The 27,016-nt window shown below is 36.6% G+C and overlaps 1 protein-coding gene across 6 annotated transcripts in view; it reads left to right on the forward strand.

Annotated features, from left to right (window-relative positions):
• diaph2 (diaphanous related formin 2) overlaps positions 1–27,016 on the forward strand; it is a 453,020-nt gene that overhangs the window by 324,054 nt on the left and 101,950 nt on the right. For all 6 annotated transcript variants that reach the window (XM_039655194.2, XM_039655195.2, XM_089134932.1 and 3 more), the window contains one exon: positions 7,612–7,736. In XM_039655194.2, the coding sequence (XP_039511128.2) occupies positions 7,612–7,736 (125 nt within the window). The remainder of the gene's footprint in view (positions 1–7,611; positions 7,737–27,016) is intronic.

Here is a 27,016-nt window from a genome sequence, read left to right on the forward strand (position 1 = left end):
TAAATATCGGTAAAACTGCACATTTTTAATGTTATTAGTATTATATGTATTTTGTGTTGTTTGGATAACTCTTCTTGGACTACACACACAGTGGTGTTAACTCATCAAGTATTTAAAAAAAATTGAATTACTAATAATACCAGCCCATTCTCATCCTTTAGCGTCACATAGAACGCTATATGACAAAATGGCGCTATACTACGCACATGGCACCCTTTATCGTTAATATTCACTAATGTTTATATTTATAATATAAATCCTTTCGCGTAATATGAGACTACCCTACCCTACCCTACCCCACACATAAACCTAACCATCACAGCGCGTGTTATATTAACGATAACGGGTGCCATGTGCGTAGTATAGCGCCGTTTTGTCATATGGCGTTCTATATGACGCTAAAGGATGAGAATACGTTGATGATACATATTTTCTTCAAATTGACTTTTGATTTAATTAAAAGAACCCACTATTTCAGAATTCAGCAGCATAATAGTCCTAAGATAGCAACAGGATTGATTTGTCACCACAAGCAAGTCATCTTTATTCAGTGACGAGTGTGATCTGAGCTCTTTTATTTCTTTAGAGATGTAGATATGCTTTTGTCTTTTTGTGCTGCTAAAGCAAATATGCCAAGTGTATGCCATTACTGTGCTGTCTGTTTCCCATTACCTTTACTCATTCTTAAGTGGCAAAGAAGTGCTGGCAGATGTGTGAATGTTTTAAACTGAAAAGATAAAATTTCCCATTAACTACATAGAAAAGACTCAACATTGCAAAGAAAAATACCAGTTCAATGTTTATACAAGTAGCTTGTTTAGAGGTAATTATTGTATGTTGAGATCAATAATCCTCAGATTGGATTCAGTGAGGACGTAGTGTTTTTTTAGTGTATGTTTTAAAGATTCTCATCTGTTCATGGTTGTTCAATGACAGGCAGCTTTTCATTGTGAAGAGATGTTATCGGAAGAACTGCATTTTACCTTCTAAAGTTAATAAGGTAGAATTGGAGAGGGGATAGTGTCAGTATCTGTAACGTCTTTATTTTAAGGGTCTCTCGAGCCTCAAACTCATTACATACCAAATTAAAAGACGTAATCTGGCTATACCCTGTTCTGCTTCCAAACTTTTTATTTTTTTTGTACAGGATGAATGCAATGAACTCCAGTCTAATTGTAGTTTAATGAAAGTTTCCCACTTTCCTGCCAATTATCGGTGTACATATGTCGAGTGATGGAACATAGCTTTCAAGCATAAAGCTCTTTAGCTACCTCCTCATCTCTCCTTCTATTTTCTCGCTCACTCACTCTTCCCCTGTGTCCTATTCATTCATACACTTTCACACAATACCTTTTATGGATGCATACACACTGTCCATTCATTCATGCATGAACTCTCTTGTGTAATTCAAATCCTCACGTGCAGGGAGATAAAGAGGCAATCATCTGATTGTTAACCATTTAATGATTGTTCATGGGTGACCTTGTCTTTTATTATATGCTTTGTTTTTCTTTGGTGGAGATTATTTGAATCACAAATGCCTTATGCTACACCAAGGCATCCAGCTCTGAAATAAATCTCCATTCACATTGTATCATCCGAGCATCACAGCTACAGCAATGAAATATTGATACGCCTTATCCATAAATCTCACATGGAAATGGTGCCCTCCAACAAATGGCTGACAGTAGCGCTGACACCTTGGCATTACAGCTGATGATTTGGTATTTTGCAAAGCGCATCTTCTTTCTTTTTTTATGACAAGCGACGTTACTTCATGGCTGTTTATGGCGAGAGGAGATGGAAAGGGGCTTAATGAAATAGTCCTCTTCTTTCCCCTGGCTCTGAGAATGAATATCGCACAGAGCAAGCCAGAACAGAAGGGCAGGTCTCACAGACACTAAACCCTGACTGTAAATATTTAAGAAGCCAGCAAGCAAGGAGTTTGTCCTATTGTGTAATGCCATCACAATGGGCGCTAATGCCGAAGAAGTCATTGATCTTTAAATTCACTCAAATTTCAGCTCTACATAGCTACAGCAATGGTTTTTTATGTATGTGATTGAAGATTAAAAACAAAATAAAAATAAAAATATTTACGTAGACTAAGAAAGAAAAAAAAACCCAAATATGGAAAGCAAGCTTTGTGTGAACGTGCCCTAACAAAGTGCAATAAAGTTAATTTTTGTGAGTTTGAATATTTGGTAATGGGAACTAGCCAGTAGCTAAAATATTTGTTACTGATGTGAAGAATGTTCAACACACACTGTTAGTTGTAACCATGCAGACAGTAGACATTAGTTTAAATTGCCACAGCCCATAAATGGTTGCTGTGAATAGGACAGGGATTTTTTTTTTTTTTTTTCAGGGTTATGCGAATTGGGCATGTTGAAGTTATTAATGCGCAAGTACTGGTCCCCTGTATACAGTGTTATTTTGTTGTTAATCTTACTAATGATATCCCAAAAGGATGCTTTTTATTCTGCTTGGGCTTCCAGCAGGGCTCTCTATTAAGAAGAGGAAAGCTGCTTCTGAGACAAACAAATTTACTGCTGAAAAGCTGCAACTGACCCATAACGAGCCTGTACTTTCAGAGGAACATCAAAAGAAATATTAACATTTTCCTCTCATATTAATTTCCATATGCAGTACCCCACACTGTTACCACTATAACATTTTTATAGCAATATTAACAGTCAAAATCCTGATTGTACTGGACACCGTGGCATTATCCTTTTTATTGTAGTAATTAAACTAAGCAATTAATTTCTTAAGTGCTCACATTGGGAAATAAAGTATCTATTTTTAGATTCTCTAGGCTGTGTGGTCCTAATTCACTTTATTTTGTGGTAAACAAGGGGTCTGCTCCAGAAATGTCTTGCTGTTGACTTCTTACATGCAGCTGCTTTCTAAGACAGCATCCTAACAGAGATGGAACCTAAGAAGGGATTGATAATGCCCGCTTGCTGTATGTGTCGTGATCTGTACGGGAGATAATTCACTCATTCATTGATTCCAGTAGAGTTTTACATTAGCATGTTGCCTGTCAGCCACCCTAATATGCTTCCAATGAGGAATATTACGTAAAATAGTTTTAATTTATTATTTTTTAATGATAGTTTTTGGTATTGATTAAATTTTATACAGTGTATTATTTAGTATTGATTGAATTACAAGTATATTTATTGTATTCAAGCTGAATGGGATCAGTGTGTAACAAAAAAACAAAATTACAAAATCAATCCTGTGTTTGGTGTAAAACGTTTTTGAAATATATTAATAATATATTAAAATTTAGAAAATCGCTGGGATCATATTACCTATAAAACTGTTGAATTGGGTACTCCAGATTAACTCATGTTTCTGTTGAGGGCTGAAGATCCTCCTTTATGCCCCTCGTGTCAGAATCCATTATTACTGAAGCATATTTTGTTGTGATAAACTGTGATTTTCAGTGAAGTAAGACCAGATCTTGTTTTAGAACTTTTTTTTTTTTTCATGATTTTTTGTTGAATAGAAAGTTTAAAAGAACAGCATTTATTTGAAATCGAAATCTTTTTTTTAATTATAAATTTATTTACTTTCACTCTTGATACATGTATTACATCATTGATGAATAAAAGTATTAATTTCTTTAAAAAAGTAAAATTTTGATGCCCTATTAGAACAGCCGTCTATGATTTTAGCCAGTCTATTCCACGTTACCTCGAAGGATGCTACCTAGGTTTTTGAACACTGCTGAGATTTCTTCATTTGGTCCCTGGTGTTTGCGTTTCATCAGTGGCGAGGCCTGTGAGATGAGGGAGTCGGCGATGTTATTAGTTGAACTCAGAGCTGGCTTTTTCTCACTCTAGCTACTCCCTCACCACTAGGTCCTGAGAGGCACACACCCCATGCTGTCTTTCCTATCCATCTCCATCATCTGTCTGCCCACAGTTTTCTCTCTCCCCCCCTATAAAATCACTGCAACATGTCATCAGAGTATTTTAAACCAACAGTGTTATAGCTTTAAGAATCGGCCTGACAAGCTGTAGCATAGTCGAAAAAGCTTAAACTTGTGCCCTCGCTCAATTTTCTCTCTCTGTTGCTTCTGTTCTCTCTAAAGGCCTGTCCTCAGACAGAATGTTAACCTCGGCTTTGTAAACCTTGATTAGGGGACAGTAAATCCCCAGTTGTGGGTTTCCTCCAGCATGCTACTAATGCAACAGTGTCTACCCTTTATATTGTCGTTAGTGCTTTGAGTAGATTTGTAGCTGCTGCCTGCTGTCCTCCTATTTGGGCTTTATTGTCGAGTAGGAGAAGTTAAAGCAGATGTTATTAGCACTGACCTCGGGAAACAACAGAGATTGAATCCTGCAGCTATAGCTTTCCAGTCTTTAATTGTACCATCCAAAAGTTTGGGGTCAGTAAGATTTAAAAAAAAAAAAAAAAAAAAATGTTTTGTCTCTTATTCTCAAGGGTACATTTACAGTATTTGATGAAAAATACAGTAATGATTAGGGCTGTGAAACGATTAATCACGATTAATCGCATCCAAAATAAAAGTTTGTGTTTACATAATATATGTGTGTGTAGTGTGTATAATTATTTTGTATATATAAATACACACACATGTATACGTACATTACAGAAATATTTGCATGTAAATATGTATATATATATATATATATATATATATATATATTTATACAAAATTAATATTATAAATAAATATAAATATTTGATATATTAATAACACATTTTTTTTAAATATATACATGCATGTGTGTGTATTTATATATACAAAATAATTATACACACCACACACACATATATTATGTAAACACAAACTTTTATTTTGGATGTGATTAATCGCGATTAATCGTTTCACAGCCCTAGTAATGATGTTTTTTTTTGTACTGTGATGGCAAAGCTCCATTTTCAGCAGCCCTTACTCCAGTCTTTCAGTGTCACATGATCCTTCTGAAATGTAATATATTTTAATAATGTTGATTTGCTCAAGAAACATTTCTCATTACTGTGTTGAAAACAGTTGCTTAACATTTTTGTGGAAACCGGAAGACTTTTTTTTTTTTTTTCCAGGATTCTTTTATGAATAGAAAGTGCAAAAGATCAGCATTTACTTTAAAATAAATATTACATAACATTATGCATGTATTTACTGTCACTTTTGATCAATATAATACATCCTAATTATTTATATATTTTAAATAAAACAATATTACTGACCCCAAACTTTTGTCACATCAACAGTGTTTGTATCATATAGTGTATATAGTATCTGCATTCCTGCCTCCCTCCCCCACCCACCTTTTTTTTTTTAATTAACCCTGTGCCTAGTAAGTAATCTTACCTTTGACGTCCCTATATTAGATATCATTTATTATTTCATTGATATGAGTTGGAGTCTCCACCTCGGTTGCTTACTCATGGCAACCCTATTGAAGAGTGTTTGTCCACTCTAAGACCCATACAAAGCCTCTCATGTCTCTGATGAGTCAGAGCTTTGACCCTCTCAGACAGACCTTCTTGTGCCATGATCATTCGTATCGTGTGTATCAATAAAGCTAAAGCCATACACCAATCACAATACGGCGCCACAACTGCGTCCGCATCCCTACTGATCCCCCTAAGACACTGCTGGCGCTTTGAAGTCCAGACTTGAAAGGACTACAGTGAGTCCAGGGGGAGATGGAGAGCCATAAACAGTGATTATGTAGAGATTAATGAAGCTGAACCCATGCTGACGCCACTCAGCTTCAGGACAGCAGCCGCAGTCAGCTAATTCAGCATCACTTCAGTACACCTGTCCACCTGAGCACACCTGCAAGATTTACACCATCAACCAGCCAATATACTCCAGTACAGGCTGATAAGAAAAACAAGATAGAACCTCCATTTGATAAATTAGAAATGGACAACCTATTAATCAAATCTAAATTGTTTAGTAGTTAGTTAGTTAGTTAGTTAGTTAGTTACACTGTAAAAAATAACCGTGATTTTAACGGTAAAATACTGTAAAAATGCTACAGTGCAAAACTTAATTGGTAAACAGAAAGTTTCCGTACTATACACGGTAAATAACTGTAATATAATTTTACAGTAAAATACTGTTAAATTTACCGTTTTGAAAGTGAAAAAGAACAAATCATTGTATAATTTACAGTGACAAACCGTAAATTGACATTCCCACAATTCCCTGTGTGACGCTTCACATTTTATGTATTTTTGTTGAAATAACTATGGTTCCTCAAAGTTTTATTGTTGTTGTTTTTTTTGTTTTGTTTTTTTTTCTAATCAGTTATGTACATTAGGGTTATGTTACATTTAATGTTTTTAAATTAATGTTTATTGCATTTTTTTTAATTTCATGTGTGTTACCATGATGGTGCTTAATGTTTGTGTGAATGACATTGTGCAGCTTCTTTAATTAAGCATTGCTTTATACAAGTATTCACTTGTGATGAGCTGTGATTGCGCATGTAACTCTCATCACTGCTGTGATGATTGTTGGTTGTCAGTGTATTACAATGGTCTAAAACAGATATCAATACATCAATAAGTTGGTAAATCCTCATTTTATCAGAAAATAAATTACGGTTTATTACTGTAAATTTTAAGTCAAGTCTGTAAAACCATTAACGTTCCTACCGTATTTTTAACGGTAAAGCCATAATGTATGTGCTTATTTTTTTCTTATCGTATTTTTTATTTTATTTTAATGTTTTACACTGATATTATATTGATATATCATACGAGTTATTAGAATATTAGTTCATAGTTCCAATAATTTTTATTTTTATTTTATATACTTTTAGTTTTAAATTACTGACTGCAAATTAGATCTAAACAAACATGAAATGTTTCATGTACATACTGCTTTTTGCAAACTTTCTGATGTTATAACTTTCAGATGTTTCTGTTTGGCTAACTAAGATTTTTAGGCCTTTTTTTCAGCCAATAGCACAACATTTTATTCTCAGGAGCTTTAATTATTTATTTATTATTCATTCTTTTTCAGTGTAACAAATGTATCAGTGCTTTAAGAATTCAAACAAAAGTTGCCTAAATCACCATACCTATATGGTCCATGATTATTTATCAATAATAAATGTTGCATTCTTTGCCTCGAGTAAGACTGTCACTGATCAAAGTCTTCAGACCATTTGGCAGTAGCTTCAGTGCAGTTTTTATTCGACTCTATATACAAAGATATCTTAGGGCTGAATCAGATGCTGGACTTTATATGCTGCTTTTCAAGATGTTGAATATTAAATAAGAGCACTGGAGTTCATCAAACAGTATGAAGTAGGCAGACAACTACCGCCTACACAGTATAGGAGAAAAATCTGAAACACTTAGATTAAATAAAACTTAGAAATAAATAAAACAACATAGTAAAGCCCAACTGTTCACTGTACAGTACAATTAGGCATACATTCATAGACTTGAGTAATTTGTAAATTAAATTAAAAGTAGTAGTTAAAAGTAGTTTCTTGTCTTGGATCAAAGTAAAATTCTTTCTGTCAATCCACAAACTAAGCAGAATACCCATAACCCATTGTTTTATTTTGATTTATTTATTTTTTCTCCCCTATCTTCCTTTTGCAGTATCTGCCCAGATCCTGAAAGCCAGCCTGGACACAATGGAGCGACATATTCAGAGGCTGGAGAACGACATCCAGAACTTCCCCAAGACTGATGACAAGCAGGATAAGTTTGTTGAAAAAATGTCAATATCCTTTGAATGCATTTACTACTTCTACTCTCTTCTATGACAGAAAGTTTACCATAGACTCCTATGCAGGAATGAGGCTCTGAGGTCCCTTTGCCAATACGATATGATCAGTACACTGTTCATTTTTAATCAGTATTTTTGTCTTGTTTTCCCGTTAACACAAAAGTCAGTAAGATTTTTAAATGTTTTTGAAATATGTCAAAAGTATTCATATTTTATTTTTGAAATATGTCTTTTATGCTCACCAAGGCTACATTTATTTGAAGGAGAGAAAATCATATTGTCAAATTATTAAAATTATTTGTTTTTTTTTCTACAAAATTTACTCCTGTGGTGATAAAGCTGAATTTTTTCAACAGCCGTTACATAAGTCTTCAATGCCACTCAATCCTTCAGAAACCATTCTAATACGCTAAATTGCCTCTCAAGAAGCATTTATGAGTATCAATGTTGAAAATATTTCATATTTATTTTATTATTAGTAACAATAGTATTATTAACCTCTGGGGTCTAAGGTGTTCTGGGGTCCTTGAGACGTTCTGACATGCCCTGACATTTTTTTTTTTTTGACTTTTTTTTTTCAGTTGCTTATAAACATATTAATGGCAAATGTGAAAATACACTCTATTTAGCAGAAACAGGGCTACCATAATATGTGAGCAACATGCATGTACATGTTTGTATTTTTGAGAGAATATTGTTTATGTGTGGTTATTGAAAAAAAAAACTAAAAATTAAAGTCTTTGAAATAAGGCCACAAAACACAAACTAAATACGCATCCAAAAGACTTTTGATCAATGGATGTTGTCGCCTAGAGTTTTTGTTTCAAAATGATCTGAAAATCATCCTGCCTAATCATTCGCATAAAACAATAGATTGTTTTAAATTGTAAAAAACGTGTTTTTGTTTGGAAAGCTAATATGCGAATGGGCGTGAACGGCCCAACCCCATCATGTATAATTAGGTGATTCTCACACACCAGATTCATATTTACAGTCTTTTTGTTTTTACAGACACTTTTCTATATCGTGATTAGAACAAATCTCAGTAGGCTATAGCAATATGTTTTGGACGTGTTCATGTAAAATAATGTAGGAGCGAGAGTGAATTAATGGCGCAGTGAATATGAATGAACTGTGCCATTCATTCATTCATTCATTCATTCATTCACTCACTCACACACAGCTCTCTCTCTAATACAGATTACATAAACTGAGAATAGTTGTTTTATATATATATATATATATATATAAATTACGTAATTTAAAAGAAGATAGTTTCAGCTTCATAAAGAGAAATCGCTTGTGTCTCTGTGACAAGAACTGAGTTACAGTTCATATTTTCAGACGTGTTAAATTGTGCATCATGTATATTTTTCTTTATTTGACAAAAAGCAGAACACTTTTTTTTTTATTGTGAGTATACACCAAAAAATAGACGATTAACAGGATTGAATGATGTATAACACTTATATGTAAGATAAAAATCAGCAGAGTAATTTGAGTCTCCTTTGCACCTATAAGAAAAAAAAAAGTGAGCTGGTATCGCCGGCGACCCCAGGGGGTTAATAATATTTTCTGAATTATTTGATTAATAGAAAGTTCAAAAGAAGAGCATTTATTTTTGAAATGGAGAACTTATAACATTGTTAATTTAGTATATGATTAATTTCCTCATGTCTTGATTTATTAAGCATTAATAAAACAGTGAAAAAAAACTAAATATGCGGATAGAATAAAAAAAAATTAAATGCATTCCCGGAAAACATGCTTTATTATTATTAAATTTGGCTTCTCAATTACATTTATCTTCTTTTTAAAATATGTTTAATGTTTAATTATGGAAAGCAAGGCAAAAATACTGTACATGCTTGGATAGGCTGTCTCAAAGTGAGATGTTTATATCCACATTCCCCTCGTCTCCCAAGCTCTCCAAAGGGAGTTCAGGCTGGGAGCTATTTATACTGCACAACTTTCTCCCCACAGACTCTAATGGAGGGCTTCTTAGCCTTATAACTTATAACCTATGCTGATTTCATCTGCTGACCAGCCGCAGGCTCCTTCTCTCTGACTTTCTGAGGGCTATCAGCTCTCAAAGCACCTCTCCCATTTCGATAACAGGAACGCAAGTGCTCACTAGCCTCAAATTGAATTAGATGCCACAACACTTCTCAGACTCTGGAGTGAGGAAGTTAGACACTTGTTTGACTTTTCCTTTCTGACATGTGAATGTTCATGCGTGCCAAAAAAGAGCTTACACGAAATCGTACTTTAAATTGGACTTTTTGTGCCCGTTCTGAGCGACTGCTTGACTTTTATTTCCCCACTGCGACTCCCGCCGTTCCTCAGCGGTGTTATTAACTACGAGTAAGGACCATTAATCAATGACTTATCAAGTCTGAGAGTCTTCCCATATGTTTCCCAAGCACAGGAAAGACAGCAGTTAACCTTATTTTAGCTCTTTGTTCATGAGCTCAACGTCGAGATTTATGGGGGACTTACGCTGCACTTTGGGTGGCATAAGAGTAATAGCCCCGGCATGCATTAAAACTTTGCTCCGAAGAGGGCTGCTTAGGTTTGTATGATTTAAGAACAATGAGCTTCTTTAGCCTGCAGTGCGGCACAAAAAACAAACCAGAATACCTCTGTGGCCGTAGCGAAAGCATTGATTAGCAGGATTCAGGGAGGATTGGAACTTGAGTGAAGGAAAATGGAGAGGCGTGGATACACTGCGGCAGGGCCTCGCGGCGTCCCTAGAGGATCGTAAAAGCCGACCGGGCCCCGAGTGCAAATGTAGACGCATGTCGTCCCTGTCTCACCTGATCTGTCATCAGAGCCGGCGCGCAGCCTTGGCTGAATACAGTCACGTCCGTTTGATGATTCAAGTGGGGTTTTTTAGCAGCAGAGAAAGAAAAGTGAGTGAGAAACGGCTGAAAGGGAACGGCTCCACCCTCATTGTGCACCAGTCGCGACTCGTTTTCAGAGGTGTCGGAGCCCGGCTGCAGAGATGCTGACTGACAGCGCGTTCAAACAGCTGTGCCAGCTCTTTTGCGGATGACAGGGCAGACATTGTGACAGAGCTAAAAGAGGCCGATAGCTGTTTCACTCAGCCATTGTGGACAGCAGGCTAGATGCTATAGAGGTTTTAGTGATTGAATTTGAGAAAGCTGGAGGTGTGTGTGTGCGCGCGCTTTCTGCTCGGTGCACTCCTTTGCTCGCCATAGCAACTGGCTTCTTGGCTCCCTCTTTATGAGTTTGACCTCAACATGACCTTTTGACAAATGACTACGGTGTGGAGATGCTATTTTAGAGTTGCAGCGCAGGAAGTGTTTTTAAAACATTCACTTTTTAGCTTGACGGTTTAGCTTTAACGCTTGTTTAAACGGTGTGGGAGAAGGAAATTTGTGTGAATAAGGAAAAATATGTCACCTTGTTAACCGTGTTTCTGTTGCCTGTAGATACTCGTCCAAATCACACTTCTCTAGGTGGGCACTGTCTGAATCTTCACTTTTCTTTCTTTTCTTTTTTTTTTTCCTCCATGTGTTTTAATCTACCCTGAAATTACTATTCTTTTTTGTTTTATTCTCTTCTGCCCCAGGGAGACCCAACACAATACGATTGTGGTATTTCACATGCAGAACATTTGTTTTGTTTTGTTTTTTTTAGTTTTCATGGCAGCTCAAACTGCAGGTTTAGAGCCCTTCCAGCAAAGATAAACTAGTATGTACAACATTTTATGAGATAAAACGGCTTTAACTAGAGAGAGGGTGTGAGGGAGAACAGGAGAGGAATTTTGCCTAGGTAGGAGTCCGCTTTTTTTTTTTTTTTTTTGAATGCAATAATAGCGGTACACATTTCACACCCCTCTGAAACTGTGGAGGTGACATTTCGCAATATTAAAAAATCTCACCAAATATGGGAATATCATATTAAATTCACATTAAGGTGCTTAAGACTCTGGAACAAATATGCATTTATTAGCTTACATGGTGATGCACTGTTGATATATTGATCCATTAAATAGAAATGATTGTGGCAGCAAATCACGGCCGGTTTGAAAATGCACTGAGCGTGCTGTTGCAAGAGAGAAATAAACTCTTGATATGCATAAGGGTTAGTTTTTAGAGTCAAATAAAAGAATTTACTTGTATTACCGAATGCTCAATATTCCCTCTTGCAATATGAACATGGATATGCAAGAGTATGTTTGTTTAAATATTAGGTCAGCTATGGTAGACTAGTTGCAGATGCATTATTGGTATTTGGACAAATAAAATAGACTCCCACTACACTGACTCGCATACATTATTTAAACCGTCATTAGTTCTAAAGATCTCCATGCATCATAATTCACATATTAATGTTGTTGTTTTTTTCCTTCATCTTTTTGTGTTTTCAATTTGGTGCATTTCCACATGCTTTAGAGGATATTATGTGTTGTTTGTATCCCTGGAATATCTAGTTTTTCATTACATAAATATATTTTATATGCCAGATACAGCAGCATACATTAAAACCGTATAGTTATATAGTCCACTGCTTTAAACTGATCTCAATAACTGAAAAAAATGCTGGCAGTGTAGCTCCGACACACAACACTTATTGGTTGGAATACTTTATTTTTTTCCACCATTATTGTAATGTATGCAAATGACTGAGTAGGATGTTTGTTCAGCAGTTTAGTGATATCTATCTATCAGAATTAATGACACCCCACAAAGGCTTTCAAATGAACTAGCGGCCCCATGAGAGCTGTAACTCAGCGGAGGGACAGTGTTAACGGTAGCCTGCCTGGGGACCGGGCGTACTGGGAACTTAATGGAGAGCGGAAGGCTTGCAGCAGAATTCAGCGTCCATACTGAGTATTGATGGATGTGGGGGCCTGTCTAATAGATCTCGCTCTGCTATAATTCGGTGTGCTAGTATTTAACTTAACCTTTGCTCTTTCTCTAGTGACAGTAAAAAACGCCAATCAGCTGGCCAATTTCTCCCTGTAATGACACAGCACATTCAGGATCAGAAAAGTTAATACAGTGACTTGTGAAGGGTGCTTTTTTAAAATGGATAGCTTCGACTCTAAATTCTGATTAGATGAGCTCTGAGTAGCAGTTAAATGGTGATAAATGCACACCTGTGATCACATATTCTTCTAGCCTACAGTTAGGATAATGGCTGGTTATATATAAAGCTGGTTGTTTAATATTAGATCCAAATGAATATGTGTATAAAATCCACGGCTTTCCTTTTCACCTGCCAAGCCATAAACATACACTCTTAGAAGAAAAGGTTCTAGAACCTTAAAAGGTTCTATCAGCGCTACATATTTGGAACCCTAAACATTTCTATAGAGAACCCTTTTAAGGGTTCAATAATAAGAACCCTTTAGGGTTCTATATGGAACCTTTTTTTTTTTTTTTTTTTTTCATTATCATTTGTTTTGTCCTTTCTGGATGAAATATTTCATATTATTGACAAACATCAAGACCCTAAAATGTATTTATGAATGCATGTGAATGATCACAAAATTCATTATATGGGGGTTAGAAAATGTATATATTTATAACATTTTATGTAGTCAATCAATATCACACGAAGAGTGCCGTTTCAGTTTTTCTTCTCCAAAAATCAGCATGATTAAAATGTGGTTTAATGAACAATAATTTAATTACAACTATAAAATGTTGCATAATAATGCAATATATGAATGAATAATAGCCTAGAACTCCAATGAACCATTTTCTTTAAAGACTCCCTGAAGCTTTACAATGTGGCTCTCTTTAAAATGTCTAAAAAAAAAAAAAAAAAAAAAAAAAACATCTCTCATAGCTGCAGAATACAATGCCTTTTTAGACAAAGGAAATCCCCCAGTGAGTGAACTGCTAGAGCAGTCATGCTGGTCATACTATAGGAAATGTGTGATTTACTTGTTTTCTTAACCTTTTCTTTTACTGGAACATGCATTCAGCTGACCTGAACTCTGCAGCATAAACAAACATTCTTCAAGAAAGAGAAGTTTTGGGGGCAATTGTTCTATTGTGCACTGTGTATTTCTTGTTGAAAGGCTGTGGTTTCCATCCTGGTTTTAGAGTATTGGCCAGTGCTCAGCAGGGCAACATAACACTTGATTTCCAGCATAGTACCTTTTATGCGTTGTATTATGGCACACATTCTCGCTGTGTGTTTTAATACACACTGCTATGGAAATGCAGCAGCTTTGGGTGCCGATGTTTGATGGGTTGAGAGGAGCAGGAATACACTATGCTGCAGGAGAATATTTCATCTGACTGATGTAAAGTCAGATAGGGTTTCTTAGAAAGCTTGGCTTGTGCGACTTTTTACACATCTAAGCATTACAGATTGCTCCCGAAGATCATGCAAATTGAGGTGAGGGATGATGAACGGTGATCATTATTTTACCTTTGGGTACAAAGTCGCTAATGAATTGATGAAGATGTGTTTGCAGCCGTCTGCACAGTGTTTCCATCTCCTCTCTGTGAATATGCCTCTGCTTAGTCTCAAACCTCTGTTAATTATGGAATTAGGTCACGGGAATGTGGTGGCATCCTGCACTGGTGATGTTTACCTCACAATAACTCAGCATCTGCATCTAGTTTTAAAGATATTTGCTTGAAAATAATAGAGCGAATCGCAATTTGCATCTCAGTTCTTTCATTTCTGGATACAAAGCCGGACCCAAGTAAACATCCAGTACTGTATATGAAAAGCATGATTGATTCAGGCCATATCTTTGACTTCCTTTCCGCTGGCTTTTTGTTTTTTCCGGGTCTGTATTGTCTACAGGGGACAGCATTGTTCGACAACAATGGCTAACTTTAATTCACCGCGTGTCACAGGAGGCATTTAAGATTTTAATTAACAAATTCTAATTGGTCCTGAACAGAACAAACAAAAGCAAGCCCAAATAGCAATTGCAATTCCAGTAATGATAGTCATAAAGAAAGCAAAGGCCGAAGTCTGAGCACAAAAGTGACTTGGCGCTCGCATCTGTGATTTATATTGCCGGCGTCCACAGATTCGTGTTTATTTGGAAATGGCATCCAAACCATGTGTTTTGTGTGATAGGATTTTGCATATGCTAATGCACTTGATTGCTTTGATGTGTGGCTGGGTGGGGTAGTCTCAGCACGAACGGGAGAGGCTCGATTACTGCTTCTTCAAATCCCATCCTCAAAGCTTCCGCCATTCAGTGGGGCCCTTCGCACTTTAGGGAGGAGGCTGCATTTGTAAAGCAATGATTAGAAGGGTATTTAATGGAACACCAGTGCCACTGATGCAGAATGATGCTGATTGTTAAAGTGCTGTTTTGCTTTGGCCATTTGTGGTATTATTGCCATTGTGTTTAATTGATTGAATTGACATTTGGGAGTGTGTTTTATATGGATAACTCTAGCGGAAACTGGAACCATTAGGTGGGGGTGGAATAATAATAAGAATAGCAAAAAATAAAAAAAAAATAAAATACTGTCAATGTTTCAATTTTGCTAGCAGGACAGATGGGGAAAAAATACATGTTTTGGTGTTGACTAGCTATATCTCCTAGTTTCCCCGTTTTATATACAGTATTAGTCTTAAAACTGTCCTAACACTGGCTGAGTATGGTTCCAAATGACAGCATAGTTTACTCACACTGTGACCCCATCTTCATCACACACTAAGATAATTATGCCTGGATCATATTACAATCCCTAAAGCACAGCCAAACAGTTGAAATCATCTGTGTTCATATGTGTTCTGCTGGGCCTCACCCTCCAGAGACTTATATGAGCTCTGCAGTCTCCTCTAATGAAAATGACACTTTGAGCATATTTCTGCTATCGTATTTCATAAATCAAATTTTTGTGATTGCCTGACCTGATTTTTTGTAGTTGTTAGGTCATAGTCAGTCATGGAAACGTCTCTATGCGAGTTATCATTATGTGTGTGAATTCTCTGGAAATTCCTCAATCAGTGTCTCGTTAGAAGGGGGGGAGGGTGGGGGGTTGGATTTGGCAGGTCCATTAACCCGGAGCTCAGGGCTGACACGACCACTAAAACTGAGGCTGACAGGCATACTACTCCCAGGGTGGAGGTGAAAGCCTTCAGCCAACTCTCTCTACAATTTCGTCTGTTGTATGTGACTCTTCATCTCCAGAAAATAGGTTGGAGTAGGAGGTCTGTCTAGATTTGCATTTGTCCAATTCCATCTGAAAGGTTGTGATCTGTATTCAAGTTGCATTCCATTTCATGGTTGACATGTTAGGTGTACAGGAAGATGTTGAGAAAACTATAAGGGCCAATCCCACTGAAGGGCTCTCAAAAGTGGCATGTGGTCGCCATAAATTATAGGATTTGCCACTGTTTCTTCTTCCAGTCAATCAGTTTTTGAATTGTACATTAACTGCTGCATCCCCAGTGTCAGAAATTAGTCCCACTGCAACATGATTAATCAAAAAACACATTTTAGCCTGATGTCAGTATTACTTTAGACATCAAGAAAGGAATCTGAGCAGTTGCATTAGTTTCTAACGACACAGTCTAATGGCAGTCATGTTTTATATAAAAATGTGTCCTTTATAGCATTCTATCTGGATCATTTGGTTCTGTTCTCATTTCTCTTATTAGTCTTCTAATACCAGTTAATGGCAAGTTAAATGCCTCAGTAAATGAGCAACACACACCCAATGTACCAGCGACTCTATATTTCTTGCTATCATCGTTGCTTGTTCCTATTGTGTTGTTGCTGTAGTTCTTTTCAGAGGTGGGTAGAGAAACCAAAGTTTGTTCTCAAGTAAAAGTATTTATAGAAAGTACTACTCAAGTAGAAATAAAAAGTAATAATGTTGATATTTACATGATTAAAAGTAAGAAGTATTTAATAAAAAGACTACTCAAATTGTGAGATTTAGAGGACGATAAAGTGATGCATGTTACAATTGGGTTGTTAAAATGTCATCTCTTTGTTAGTAGTTAATCTGACGATTAAAAAAATACTATTCTCTATATTATTAGACTGATGGATCTTTGCATGGGAGCTGCCATCATTGAGATCATAAACAACGAGGCGAATCAACGAATTCCATGCAAATCAAACTCAAACTGAAGTTGAGTTTTTCCAGCCCTACTTAAGTGGTTTCGTACTTTTATTTTTTGAATAGTCTTTTAGTTGTAAAATGAATTACTTAGAATTGAATCGTTCACAGGCTGCACCTTTTTTTTTATATAAAGATCTTCTTCTTTGCTGAAGAGAAACATGACGCATGTGCTGATTTGATTTCAAGATTGTTGGTTCATATATACGCCATCCAATGCTTTTTGATGTTCTTAAGTTTCCCGTTTAGGACTGTGACTGCTTCAGTGAGTGCAGTGAATTTTGAAAAGAATTGACACAAAAGAGTGATTCATTCACCAGTGGTGCATCGCTCATTCCCCAGTTAAAAGAGATGGCACGCTTGGAATAAACTATGCATTTCTTAACATTTGCATAAAGAATAAAGTAATGCCAAGAAATGTCCCCAGTGTAACATTTTTGTCATTTAAAAATGTACTTGAGTAACAGTGAAGGTATCCACGTTTAAATGTACACTTAAAAGTACATATTTTCCAAAAGTACTTAAGTAAATGTAACGGAGTAACTATAGCACGGATGCAAGATAGTTCTCTGTACCTGAGTTGGGTGAAATTAGGAATTTAAAAAATTGCATCTCTTTCCATTGATGAGTTGGATTCGAAGTTAATTTGTCAGCCATAAAGTTTTTTTGTTTTTTTTTTACTGTAAATTTCAACTTAATTTTCTTCCTGTTTAGTTTGCCCCGTTGTCTCCTCCTTTCTCTGCTTTGTAGGGACATTAGGTTTCCCTGTTCTCCCTGGGGAACAAAGAAATAGTCCTAGAGCGGTACACCACCACCCTGGACTTTCATCACAGAGAGAGGGAAAAATAGCACATCTAGTTAGCATACTTGAATGCACTCATTTTAAGAGGGAGACAGACAAAGAGAGAGATAGAGACAGAGAGCGCGTCCCTGTTGTCTTGAGGGTTTTGGCGAGGATCCACAGAGAGCACTCATCCTCTGGAACTTTCTGCTTTTGCTCCAGTCAGTACTTCATTATAACCCCTGAAGACTCTGGCTTAAAGCCGGGTAATAGACGCAGAGCTTCTCCTACTCATTTGTCATGGGCCCGTGGGTTTGATGCAAAGCACTCAGCACTTGTTGCTCCTTGTTAATCCCACTGTAGACACCGACTCGCTCTTCTGCGCTTCTCCAACTCACCCGCCGTCATGGCTCATAATTTCACTTTCATTTGATGTTTTAATGGAAATCCCAGCCCCTCTCTGTTGAATTGCACCATTGTCACCAAATTACTTTATCAAATGAAAATTGGGAGGGAGGGAGGGAGGGAGGGAGGACATTTTCAGTGTTAGTTGTTACTGTCGCTTCAAAAGCGACATCCGCTTGCATGTGTATTTGTTTTAGGACAATGCGGCACACAGGAGAATCACAGCTGTGCATTGGGTGTGCTTTAAGAAAGCTTTATCATGTTTCCATAAACGATAAAGAAATGATACACGGCCTTGGAGAGCCTCCGCTGTGCAAACCTCTCTTTATTTCGTCTGCCGTAATGAGTGTTATCACCATATCTCAGCAGAGATGGCTGTAAGACACTTGTATAACAACTGATTCCTCAGTGATTTCTTAAATGGAAAGTTGAAGTGTACTTAGTCCACTCTGAAGATATATGTGATTGGACATTTGCCAATTATTATTCCACTCCATGGTGTGAATTTTTTTCATCACTGCTAATATTTATTGTTTTTTTTTAGTGGCAATAAGAAGTCTGTCGCTAAATATAAAGCACCTAAGGGTGCAGACTGATGAAAAAGCCTATAGTAACATATTACTGTCCCATCAGATCAGAATTGGACCAAATTATAAATCAAATTAAAGACCCCAAATGGAAGTTAAATGTGGCTTTTAGTCCTTTTGTTTGCTTTGAGGCCATTGACACAACTGATCAAACATTATTTGTATGTCTGTATTGCTCACCAAGGCTTTCTTATCATTATCAAAATAAAAGTCAAAACTGATGCATTTTTATTGAAAACTTATTTTCTGAAATTTTGTATGTATAGGTGGTTAAAAAAACATGTATTTGAAAAGGAAATCTTATGTAACATAAATGCTTTTACTGTCACTTTTGAACAATTTAATGCATCAAAAAAGTTAAAACTGATGTATTTTTATTGAAAACATGTTTGTGCGATTTTTATGAATAGGTGGTTAAAAAAACATTTATTTGAAAAGGAAATCTTATGCAACATAAATGCTTTTACCGTCACCTTTAATAAAATGAATGCGTCCTTGCACTTGTTGAATAACATGATTAATTATTTTAAAAAATGACTAACTTCAAACTGAACAGTATGCTGGTGTACTCATAAGTACTCATGCATATTTTTCTGATATCCACAGTTGAATTTACAGTCTTTCTCCTGGCAAAAAAAAAAATATAGTATATTGATGAATGATGGCACTAGATTCACTAGATGTCCAATCAGATGCTCACTTGGATGAGGATGTCCATCCTACTATACCATGTGCAACCAATCAGCAAGTAGAAAGTCATGTTTCATGGCTGGGATATAACTGAACCCTTTTGGCTATAGGAAAAAAAAAGAAAATGAGCTTTTGAAAAATGTCTTGCCCAAACTCCCTGTTTCAATATGCGATCATGTCAACACCATTCTCATCAAACAATTTCCTGGAGTCTTTAATCTCTAAACATTTCTACTTAATGCTTAATGACTTCCTTGAAGGAACAGCAAACCATTTGGCATACATCTCTATTTGTCCTTTATTAGATTTGTCTACATAGGCCCGTAGCATTTCAGTCTATCTCCTTGTCCGTTCATATGTGAACTCAGACATGCCATCAACCGGATATATCAACTATATCCGCCTGTTATGAACCAATTAGCGGGTTCATTATGTATATTCAGCCTGCTAATTATCTTGTTCATTCAAATTAATTATGATGTATAATGCCAGCATTAGCAGGAAGTCCAGCCCAGGTGGGCACTCTCAAATCTCAGTGAATAGGTTAAACGAAGTGTATCGATGGAACTGCTATCTGTTCTTAGTCGTGTCCTGGTGTGGATAAGCAGATCTGGTTGCTGATAGAAGAGTACAGTGTGGTGATTTGTAATTAAAATGAGTTCCTGACAGACTGGTGCACTAACAGTTACAAACTGCAATCTGATGTTAATCAACAGGGGTTTCTTCATTAATTGACAAAATTAGCCTCATCAATCACACAGAGGGGGGCGGTGGGGTTGTTCAGAGCTGCTCTGTCTTGTCACCGCATGCTTCCACAGGACGAGCAGCACGATACCGCCTCTGGACGACAGACGCACGCACATACAGGCACACTGTCTCTGATGTTGTGTCTTGAAATCTCCTAGAAATGAGTCATGTTTGCTTTCTGATGATGCCATGAGATTGAAAAACCAAGCTTGTGTTTAGTGAATACAGAAACAAACAAAAAAACTCTCTGTTCAACATTTGTGTTGTGTTCTTGAAATGCTTTTATCAGGTGTTTACACCCAAGAAGGTGTGAGGCATTTTTTTGTCTAATAAACCCCAACACAAAATAAACCCCAGCTCAACAAATTGCCCTCACAGAAAAGTGAGTGCATAATAAGAAATACACACAGCCTTCCCTGAGCGTTAAGCACAGTTGACTTCTTAGGCGTCTTTCACACTGTTTAGCATACTATTTATAGTCCAGACCCTGTAGACGTAACCAGATGCAAACAGCATGAGTGCATCCTCGCACATTTCTCTGAATCTGGAGGAAATAGTGAATGCTGTGGGTCTCGATATTATGCAAACTGTTTGTTTCATGTGGAAAAAATAACTACTAGTATTTATAATAAAACTTTACTTTAGCTTTCACTGTAATAATTACTGCAGTGATCTAATTTGAAGTATCAAAGCGAGAACATACATTAGCCCTATAAGTCTTGAATCGATTCAGTCTTCAACTTATTTTGTTGCTTATAGAAACAAACAAATTCAAAACATATAAGCACTGAGCGCTAACCAAGAAACTAAACAAAAGACAACAACTTTTGGGGACTATTTATTCTGTAACTACATATTCTGAAATTAGAGTAAAATTTTACGTAGATTTGAATTTGGCAGTTTTGACCCACTGGACGTTCTAATCACACCAGTGTGATCGTATGCTTCAATGGATTAATTATCTAATGAATAATATATTATATTTTTGTCTTTTGGAAGCATTATTCAAATTAATTTAGCTCAAAAATCTGATGGGGCAAGTGCGTCTGTCTGTACTCCCCCTTTATGCTCATCAAATGGTCTGTTGTGCTCTGCACTTTACTTTGTGCTTATAGTGGTCAATCTTATAAAGATATCATTTGAGTGAGATCTCTTTAATCCTTTAATGCACAAGCTATGGATACTCATCCTAATGCACAACATGGGTCTAAAAAGACCCATATTCATTTCCTACTCAAGGCTTGGCATTTTACCTTTTGAAATCACTTTATTTGAGCGTTTAATATTGCATGATCTATAAATGTCATGATTTATGAATATTCAAAATATCTTGTTTTCAATTATCACAAATTCAAATTTGAATATCTCATTGGTTTTGTGTACAAAAACCAAGGAAATATTCAAATTAATTAATTGTATATTGCAACTTGACAAAAAGTGTCATGAAATATACAAAAGCAGCCGTGTTGAAATGTGAAATGTGTGGCAGGTGAATAGTTTTTTTGCAGTAAATATATTTATAACATTTATAAATATCAAAGGTTCCTTCCTATATGGTTAATTTTTGACCTATGTGTGTAAAATTGATGTAGAAATACAAACTCAGTATTTGTTTATAAAGTAAGAAAGGAAAAATAAATGGAATGATTTCTGGAAATCCAAAACAAGATATTTAATGAACACCTGGATTAATAAATGATAAAATACATTTCTTTCAAATAAAGAAATTTCTTTTTCAAATTTTAGACCCATATTCCACATTGGAAGGGTAGTGACACAAAAATGATTTTTATTCGAAAAGTAAGAAAGGAAAAGTATTTGGAATGATCTAAAACAAGTTAATTTAGGAATACCTGGACTACTGAATGATAATTCATTTCTTACAAAGATATAGAAAAAGAAAACTCAGTCAAGTCGATTTAGACCCATGTTGTGCATCAAAGGGTTAAAACCTCAGTTTTTTTTTCTGAACCATACTAAGATTAAGTCTAAAACAAATAGTGAATTTTGCACGTCTTCTGTGCCTCCAATTTTTTCCCATATTCATATATGTGTCTCCTCTAGAGTTTCAGATGATGTCAGTTACTGAAGTCTTAATTTAAACATATATATATATATATATATATATATATATATATATATATATACAGTATAATTTCCTCATACTGTTTACTAAAGATGTTTAGTAATTAAGTATAATATATAAGAACTCCAAACGAATAACCAAGCAAAAAAAAAAAAAAAGTTCCTTGGTGCCTGGCTGTCTGATCCTAGATTTTATCTACTGCTTCATTGATAGCTATGATCAGTGGACAGTTTCAGCCGCCACTCAGTCAGCTTCACCAGATCGCAGCGCCCACCTCGTCTTGCTGTGTGTGTAGGCTTGATTTGGTTGCCTAATAGTTACACCGTCTGATCTGCAAGGCTCATTTACTTGTGCACATTAAAGATTCACACAATTGTATACCACTTAAACTGCAGAGTTATAATAGCATAACAATAATAGCATTCTGTAGCAGCACCGCACATTTAATCTCACTCTCTCTCGGCATTGTAAGCACCATGGTTGTGAGGTTCTGTCAAAACAACAGTATAATCTCCTCACAAATCCAAACAACAGCAGATAATAGGACCTTAATTATAGCCATAAGACTTGTATAACGTGCTTACTGTAGCTCTGGACCACATATTTCATGGAGGCTGATGATATTTCAGTGCACGGTAGAACACGCAGCAGGCCATCTTGAATCGAAACTGACATTCGCACAGGCACGGGTAAGACTTGTCATTTAAGCGGATGTCGGGAGACAGACACACTCCAGCTACCTGAGCCGAGCCCGACCTTGGATTGACTCATAGTGATGAAGACTTACAGTTGATCCCTTGGATTTCAGCTACTCTTCCTTTGCCATTGGTTAGGACTCGGGTTGGCCATCAGGATGGATTGTTTTTTAGGGTGGGTGGATACTGAAAGACAGAAAGTGGAAAGTGTTTGACGTCTCAGATGTGTGAGCAATGATTTTATTCTATTGTACTCATCAGTGTGTGACCGCTATCACACTCTGTCTCTGGTTCTCACACCGTGTCTTCACACGATGCATGCAAGTTGATTACTCCCATTATTGGCATTAGAACTGTGTACATGACCATGGCTATGTAACGTTATGCCACATCTTTTTTTAGATGTAATGATGACCTACTTTTCCGTTCATTCATTCATTCAGGACACTGTGGAAAAAGGTGATATTTAAATTAAAACCAATTATCAATTTATTTATGTTATTAAAATTTCCAATTAGTTCTGGCTTAGATATATAGAAATACGTATAATATATATAATAGCATGAATGAATGTAGACATGCTGTCCCCAAGCACACTCCCATTCATTCAAACACTCGGATCTTTATGTGATTATGTGATAATGTGGAACAAAGAAGCTCTTTTGTTCCGTATAAATGATTAATTTAATTGAGAGTTGTGCAGTCCTGGCATCTCAGGTGGTTGTGCTGTTGGCCCGCGCTTGCATCATCGTGCTGGATAAGCTGCTAGCGTTCAGCACATCCACCCCTGTGCTGCAGGAAGCAGATGCTGAACCTACATTCTCAAACTAGGCCCCCTCTAAAAGGGCAGAAGAGTCAAAATTAGGTATCTTCCCCTCAATCTTCCACCATCTGTTAGCTGTGACTCATAACTTGGCCATTCGTGTATGTGCGTTTGCGAGAGTGAGTCTGTCACACGGAGATGCGGGGAGAGCTGCCAGAAGGCAGCCCAAAAATGATAACCGTGAACAAGGCATTTTCCAATGTAGTGATTAAAATGATTGAGGACAGTGGCGATCTCATTCATCTCAGAGCAAGGTGATGGGGGACGGTAGGGTGAGTGTGTGTGTGTGTGTGTGTGTGGTGATGCCGGGCAGATCTAGAGAGGGCTGTGAAATGGGACTGGCATGTAGAGTGAGAAAGAGGAAAGCAGGAGAACGTTGCCCACAGGGGTGCTGCTCTTTTGACTGTTTGTGAAAAAGACAGAAAAAGTTTCAGGCTGTTTTTTTTCTGAGACACCATCTGACCTTCCTGAATGCTATGGAGACCCTGAGAAGGATCTTCCTTTTCCTTGCTATTTGCCATTTTCCTACTATTTATTTCTTTATGCTCCAGTTCGTGACTAATAATCCATTTGTATCTAGTTTGTGATGTGAAATCTGGCCTTTAATCATTTTAATTGTGTCCTGAGCTCAAAGCCTTTCCTGTAATTACTTTTTTTTGTGTAGTGTGACACAGGGGTGGCTGTGGTAACTGTGTATGCCATCAATGGCGACATTATCTATGTCGTTCCATTTCATCCTCCTGTCAGCCAACAGCAGGAAGTCTCTGGTCCACCTCCACTTGTTCTTGTAAGGGCCCACTTGGGTTTATTTTGAGTGCGAGAGCCACGTTTCTCACTGAAAACCTTGATGAGTTTTCCCTCTCTGCTTGAAGCAGCACAGCAAGGGACACACTTAAACCAGTCTGTTTCTCCTATATCTGTCCTTGTGTGCTCCTAAAATGTCTCTCAAAGTGGCCTCTAAAAGTATTTGGACACTTAGGCAACTCTTTAAAATGAATGAATGTCATTTCTTGAGATAACAAAATGTCAAATCAAATGGCATATATTTTAAAGAAAGCCAATCTAACCTTTAAAGAAGTTTCACACACACAGAAATGTTTGTTGGGTTGTAAATGTTAAAGCAACAGACATATTGCTTGACATTAATGTTTATTTGTAACCTAAGTATCTTTCACGATTTATCTGTGTATTTTCCCTCACTGTTTAACTACACAGACCATCAATGAGCAACTTTGAGAGTAAGAATATGTTGTTTAAATATAAAAGTAGGATGATAGTGGCAAAATTTGGTGAGCAGATGGCTAAAAGCATCTAAAGGCTGAGCATAGAGGGTGTTTTAATAAATGGCACCACATTCATCTCCTCGGTCCACAGATCCAACTGACTAATCTTTAATTCTATCCATGCACTTAACCATCAGACAGATCATCCCTCTCTCCTCTAGAGTGTCTTCATACATCCATTCCTGCCCCTGTTACCCTGCTACTGTGGTAATTAACCTACAGCCATGACCTCTTATATTTCAAGCCTGATCCTGAGTTTCATCTGCTTACTCTCTGTGTGACCCCATATACATCGTTTACAGCCAAGCTGTTATCTATTAAATATCGTATCTGTGTTTTTAATGAGCTTCTCTGTATGTGTGTGGTCATGGGATTGCATAATTTACAGTTGCAGGTAAGCAGGGAGTAAAATGTTTTAATAATACAGAATAAAAATGCCTTGTTTAACATTGCAACAACTCTATTGCACACTTTTTTTTTTATAATATAGACCGTGGAGATTAAACAGATGTTGGATGAATCTCAGAAAAACAGAAGAATCTCAATAAATGCCTAAGTCATATTTCATCCCAAAATTAGCATTTAAATCAATAAAGTAAAATAAAAATTCTCATTACTGTAATGCCATACAAATAAATAAAGGGGGGGGGGGGGGGGGTACATATATTTGTAAAGTACCGTTGTATTGTATCAGTTCTTTCACTGCCTTTATTTCAAGATAAATATTTTTAGTGCAATGTAGATCTCAAAATTTAATCAATAAAATACAAGTAATGAGCTATAATACCAACCCGGTCTCATCCCAAGACGTCATATAACTGACGTTTTGGGACATCTTTTGACCATACGTCAATATTCGCCTTTTTAGGGCCCCCTTAAACGTCGGTAGATGAGGTTATGGGATCCTAACTCTACCCCATACCTAAACCTAACCCTAAAACTAACCCGTCACCTAACTGACGTTAAAGCATCAGTTGTATGACGGCCCGGGATCGCCATCTACCGACGTTTAAGGGGGCCCTAAAAAGGCGAATATTGACGTATGGTCAAAATACGTCCCAAAACGTCAGTTATATGACTTTTTGGGATGAGACTGTGTTAATAATACAATAGAACCAGGCCATTTTTTTTTTTTTTTTTTTCCGATAGTCCACTTAAATATAGAAAAGATCTATCACTACTTCCATTTCATTGTGACTGATTTCTTGTTTGTTTGTTTGTTTGTTTTTTTTTTTTTTTTTTTTTTTTTTTGCTGCAAGAATTATCCTTAAGTTATTTATCCATTTTTTATAATTTTAAAGTTTTTGATTTTGGGGTGTGGTGTGACCTGGACATCTCTTTGTGAAGTGAACCAGTTTCTACTTCTGGCTTGTAATGGTTAGCTGCACAGATTTTTGTTTTTAATGATAGAGACATAGCTTTATTCTATTGAGAGACAGTAATAACAGAAGACAGAGTACCCCAGCAGAGCCTCTAATGACAACTTTGTGTAGGCCACAGTGCTGTAGGAAATCGCTCCATCCGGTCTCATCTACCACTGAGTTGTAATTGCCACACATGCTGCTCTGTCAGAGCCTGTTTGCCTCTCACACACTCCAAAGTGTTTTCTTTTCTTTTTTTCTTCTTCTTCTTCCTCTATTGTTCATTTCTATGTCACTTTTCCAATTATAAATTACATTAGTCTGTGTACAGGTTGAGCATCTGTTTCAGCCCTGTTTGGTTCATCTCATAGGGAAAAGGACTGACCTGCTCAGAGGTACTTCAGAATTCAGATCACCAGCTGGTCTCCATATAGCATCTAATAAGGGTGTTGCGTTTCATGGCACAGCATGCTTGCATGGATTCTCAGATCTAGCAGAAGTCGCATGTGAGCTTGTGTGTGATATCTGCAGAATGGTAACAATGCTATCATTGTGTCTCTCTTTCAATTGTATTTGCCAGGAATCTTACTTATCAACCGGCTTGATTCTCTCTGATAACTTAATCCCTTCACAATCAGTGAATAGTATTTAATGTGATGGTCTCTCTCTCTCTCTCTCTCTCTCTTTTTTTCTCTCACTTGTGGGAATATTCAAATGTCTTTGCTTTCTCA

The sequence above is a fragment of the Pimephales promelas genome, chromosome 9 (assembly GCF_988280905.1).
Source record: "Pimephales promelas chromosome 9, fPimPro1.hap1.1, whole genome shotgun sequence".
Lineage (NCBI taxonomy): Eukaryota > Metazoa > Chordata > Actinopteri > Cypriniformes > Leuciscidae > Pimephales > Pimephales promelas.